At 35.9% G+C, this 3,874-nt stretch overlaps 1 protein-coding gene across 1 annotated transcript; it reads left to right on the forward strand.

Annotated features, from left to right (window-relative positions):
- The first annotated feature begins 429 nt into the window (after positions 1-429).
- On the forward strand, positions 430-3,140 carry LOC120118721 (polyadenylate-binding protein RBP47-like). The gene is made up of 6 exons (XM_039138722.1): positions 430-760; positions 1,336-1,819; positions 2,294-2,352; positions 2,424-2,554; positions 2,629-2,725; positions 2,900-3,140. Exons 1-6 carry the CDS (start codon positions 470-472, stop codon positions 3,101-3,103), a joined length of 1,266 nt encoding a protein of 421 aa, XP_038994653.1. The 5' UTR covers positions 430-469; the 3' UTR covers positions 3,104-3,140.
- The last annotated feature ends 734 nt before the right edge of the window (positions 3,141-3,874 follow it).

Raw genomic sequence — 3,874 nt, forward strand, 5'->3', positions numbered from 1 at the left:
GAGACCTAGAGGGACTTCATTAAAAAAAATTGATTTATTTAGGGGTTAATTAATGTTTAATCCAAGTTTTTTTCTCGTTTTTTTGTTTACTTAAAAAAGATATAAAAAATTATGCATGTCGCTGGCAGGCTGGCGGCGGATTGAGGTGAGAGAGAGGCATGAAATCGATCTCGCGTCGTTTCGTCAAAATTAACGGTTGAGATCAAACCATTGGCAATCTTATCTAACGGTTAAACCAATACTGCGTTTGATTAAATCCTCTGTTTACACCCTAGCCGCGCTTTCCTCTCACTTCCCTGAAAATACTCGGATTCAAGATTCAACATTTCCTTTCTTTCTTTCTTTCTTTCTCAATAAAGAAAGTGTAACTCAGATTCAATTCTAATAAATAATCAAATATTTTTAAATTATTTATATTTTCTTGAGAGGAAGAATCAAATTATAGCAGTTATAGTAATAAAAGATAAGGATGCTGCAAAACGGTGGTTCGGATTCGCAACCGTCGCAGGAACAGCAGTCTCAACAACCGCAGCCGCAGTGGGTGGCAATGCAGTATCCGGCCGCAGAAATGTTTATGCAGTATCAAATGATGCAACCGCTGCCACTTCCATCCCAACACTGCACGCGTTATCACCACCGCCTTGACAACGCGCAGCAGGGATCCGAAGGTGGCGGTGAGAACAAAACCGTTTGGGTTGGTGATTTGCATCATTTTATGGACGAGAACTATCTTCACAGCTGTTTCGCTGCCACCGGCGAGGTTGTACAAAACTTCATAAAACATTTAGATTAGATGCTTTATTTTTAATTGGTTAATTTCCTATGATTCATATTTAATTAAAATTCCGATGTTTTCAGAGCTGTTACATTGTCATTTTCTGCTTTTATGACACTTTCTGTTATTGATAATTCGATATCGTTAGTACGGATCATTAATTAATGTGCTTGAATCTTCTTTATTCATGTAGGGATGCTATAAGTTCACTTGTTCGTACAATTTTCAGATTAAATGTATCTCCATTGACAATCAATATGCTAATCATAATTTAGTTTATGGAATTTTTCTTTAATTGCTAACCTTAAAGATTACTGTTACCAAGAATATAGTGTCGATTGTCAAAGGAAAAAACTGTTTAGAAAAGATTTTGTTTTTACATGATTCTGGATCTGTATAAAGGTTGAGGTGAAAGTTTAATTCAAGCTAGAATGTAAGGTTCACTCATAGATTCTGCATAAATTCATTCCAAGTATGACATGTACTTCAGAAAGAATTCTTAAAGAAAAATAGAAATTTGAGTAAGTTTTGTGTTGACAATTTGGTATTTATTTGAGCAGATTGCATCGATTAAGGTCATTCGCAATAAGCAGACTGGACTATCAGAAGGATATGGATTTGTGCAATTTTTTTCGCATGCAACAGCAGAGAAGGTTCTTCAAAATTATAGTGGCATTTTGATGCCTAATACGGATCATCCTTTCCGTCTGAACTGGGCAACTTTTAGTACAGGAGAGAAACGGACAGAAAATGGCCCTGATCTTTCCATCTTTGTAGGAGATTTAGCCGCTGATGTTACTGATAGCCTATTGCATGAAACTTTTGCTAACAAATATCCTTCTGTTAAAACCGCAAAAGTTGTAGTCGATTCTAATACTGGTCGATCAAAAGGCTATGGTTTTGTGAGGTTTGGGGATGATACTGAGAGGTCACAAGCCATGAGTGAAATGAACGGAGTATATTGTTCAAGCAGGCCTATGCGCATTGGTGCTGCAACTCCAAAGAAATCCTCTGGGTATCAGCAACAACAATATTCTTCTCAAGGTTTTTGATCATTAAACTTGCATTTACTTAAAGCTTATAAGCATTGATACCTCTAATTTCTTAAAATTTTATGAGGTTTCATGTTTATTGCAAAAGTGATAATTCTCTACACCAGTTTACTTGTACTTTTTTCATCTAAATGATTTCTTTTTCCTATTTGAGGGTCCTCTGCAGTTCTACATTAGTTAACTTCGCTCTTCCCCCAGCATTCCCCTTTGATACAACGTGCTAATAAAATTCTATTTTTTTGTTTTGTTAATAGAGTGTCTTAATAGCGGCTTTTGTAAATGTAGCGTTGCATGATTGGCATTGTTAAAGGAACGTGAGTCCTGTGATCTTTGCCAAATTTAGATGCTTATTTACCTGGTTTTATAGGCAGAATTGAACTCTCTTGGAAAAACTACTTGTCACTATTTGAACTTTAAAGCCTTTTAGGATTTTACTTGACGCTATTCCTTTCTCTGTTCTTGGAAGGTGGCTATGCATCGAATGGTGCTTCAACTCAATCTGATGGAGAATCTTCGAACACAACTGTAAGTTTTCAGTTCTTGTTACAGCTTTAACTTCTAGGAGAATCACCATTTACTAATCAAATTTATTTTAGATATTTGTTGGAGGGCTTGACCCAAGTGCCTCTGAGGAAGATCTCCGGCAACCTTTCTCTCAGTATGGTGAAATTGTCTCTGTTAAAATACCTCTTGGAATAGGATGTGGGTTTGTACAATTTGCCAGCAGGTAAAATCTATATGGCTCTGTTTAAGCCTTGGCCTATAATAGGTTGCTATTTTTAAGATACAACTTGTTAACAGGAATAATGCTGAGGAGGCATTGCAAGAGTTGAACGGGATGGTAATTGGCAAGCAAACGGTGCGACTTTCCTGGGGTCGCAATCCGGCAAATAAGCAGGTCTCTTGTTGTATCCGTATTCCCTTTTAATCTCCCTTGAATCATTTATTAAAGCTGTAACTGGAAAGTAGGGTTTCTCGGATGACATATTCCAAAATGAAAATACCTTTAGATATAATCTTCCCGTTTTTTAGTAGATAAATCATATTTAATCTATAATCTTGTACAATGCAGTTTAAAGGCGATTATTGTAACCAGTGGGGTGGAGCTTATTATGGAGGGCAAGTCTATGATGGTTACGTATACGGTTTGCCACCGTACCATGGCCCGGGCATGTATACTGCTGCAGCGACTGCCTATGGAGCATATCCAATCTACGGCAGTCATCAGCAGCAAGTTGAAGTAATAACATCAGGGGAAAGAAATTGTAGCCCTTAGTAAGTAGACACTCAAACTAAAGAGGGTCCAAAGGTAACTGTTTGACATTGCTTTAAAAAATAATACGGAAAAGTAATTTTGAAAAATGATTTTAAGAGGTGTTTTTAGATTCTTTGGTGATTATTTGGTAGAGGAAAGCAACTTGGTAAATTTTTAGGTTTCTAAACTATACCTCAAATTAACTTTTGGTATTTAAAGATTTTTCGTTAAAAATAGGTGTGTGTCTGCTTTTATATTTTTTGATTTTTAAGGCTTAATACACTTTTAGGTGCTTAAATTATACCTTAAATTGATTTTTTGGTATCTAAAGAATTTTTCACTAAAAATAGGTGTTTATCGTTTTCAATGTTACACTTTTAGGTGTGGACTATAACAGTCGTTAAATTTGACCGTTATTTGACATGCGCATATAAAATTTCAAAAAATATTTTAAAAAATAATATTATAATTAAAAAAACTTAAATTTTTGTTGTCGATCGGTCATTGTTGGTTCCTAATAATCACCGTTGATATCATCAAAATTGTCTCGCATTGATCGATCAAAACTCAATCCCACAACTACTTTGAAATTGTGTTGATCGTCGAGAAGGGTTGTTGATTTTTTAAGTTTTCATTCGTTGTTTTTTAATGATTCCGATTACTACACTTGGTTATATGTTATACGATCATTACCATTGAGTTCTTCGCTCTGCTCTGAACAAAAACAGTCAATGGTGACCTTCGTCGTCGTCAGAGGTGGGGGATGGGATGGAGAGGGACGATGTGGGTGGT

The sequence above is a fragment of the Hibiscus syriacus genome, unplaced genomic scaffold (assembly GCF_006381635.1).
Source record: "Hibiscus syriacus cultivar Baekdansim isolate YM2019G1 unplaced genomic scaffold, ASM638163v2 tig00110328_pilon, whole genome shotgun sequence".
NCBI classification, from domain to species: domain Eukaryota; kingdom Viridiplantae; phylum Streptophyta; class Magnoliopsida; order Malvales; family Malvaceae; genus Hibiscus; species Hibiscus syriacus.

What these genes read in the sequence shown, in the direction of transcription:
- LOC120118721 (XM_039138722.1), top strand. Translation starts at nt 470, where the DNA reads ATGCTGCAAAACGGTGGTTCGGATTCGCAACCGTCGCAGGAACAGCAG. An exon ending in GTTTCGCTGCCACCGGCGAG is followed by an intron (nt 761 to 1,335) that starts GTTGTACAAAAC and finishes TTATTTGAGCAG; the next exon opens with ATTGCATCGATTAAGGTCAT. An exon ending in ACAACAATATTCTTCTCAAG is followed by an intron (nt 1,820 to 2,293) that starts GTTTTTGATCAT and finishes TGTTCTTGGAAG; the next exon opens with GTGGCTATGCATCGAATGGT.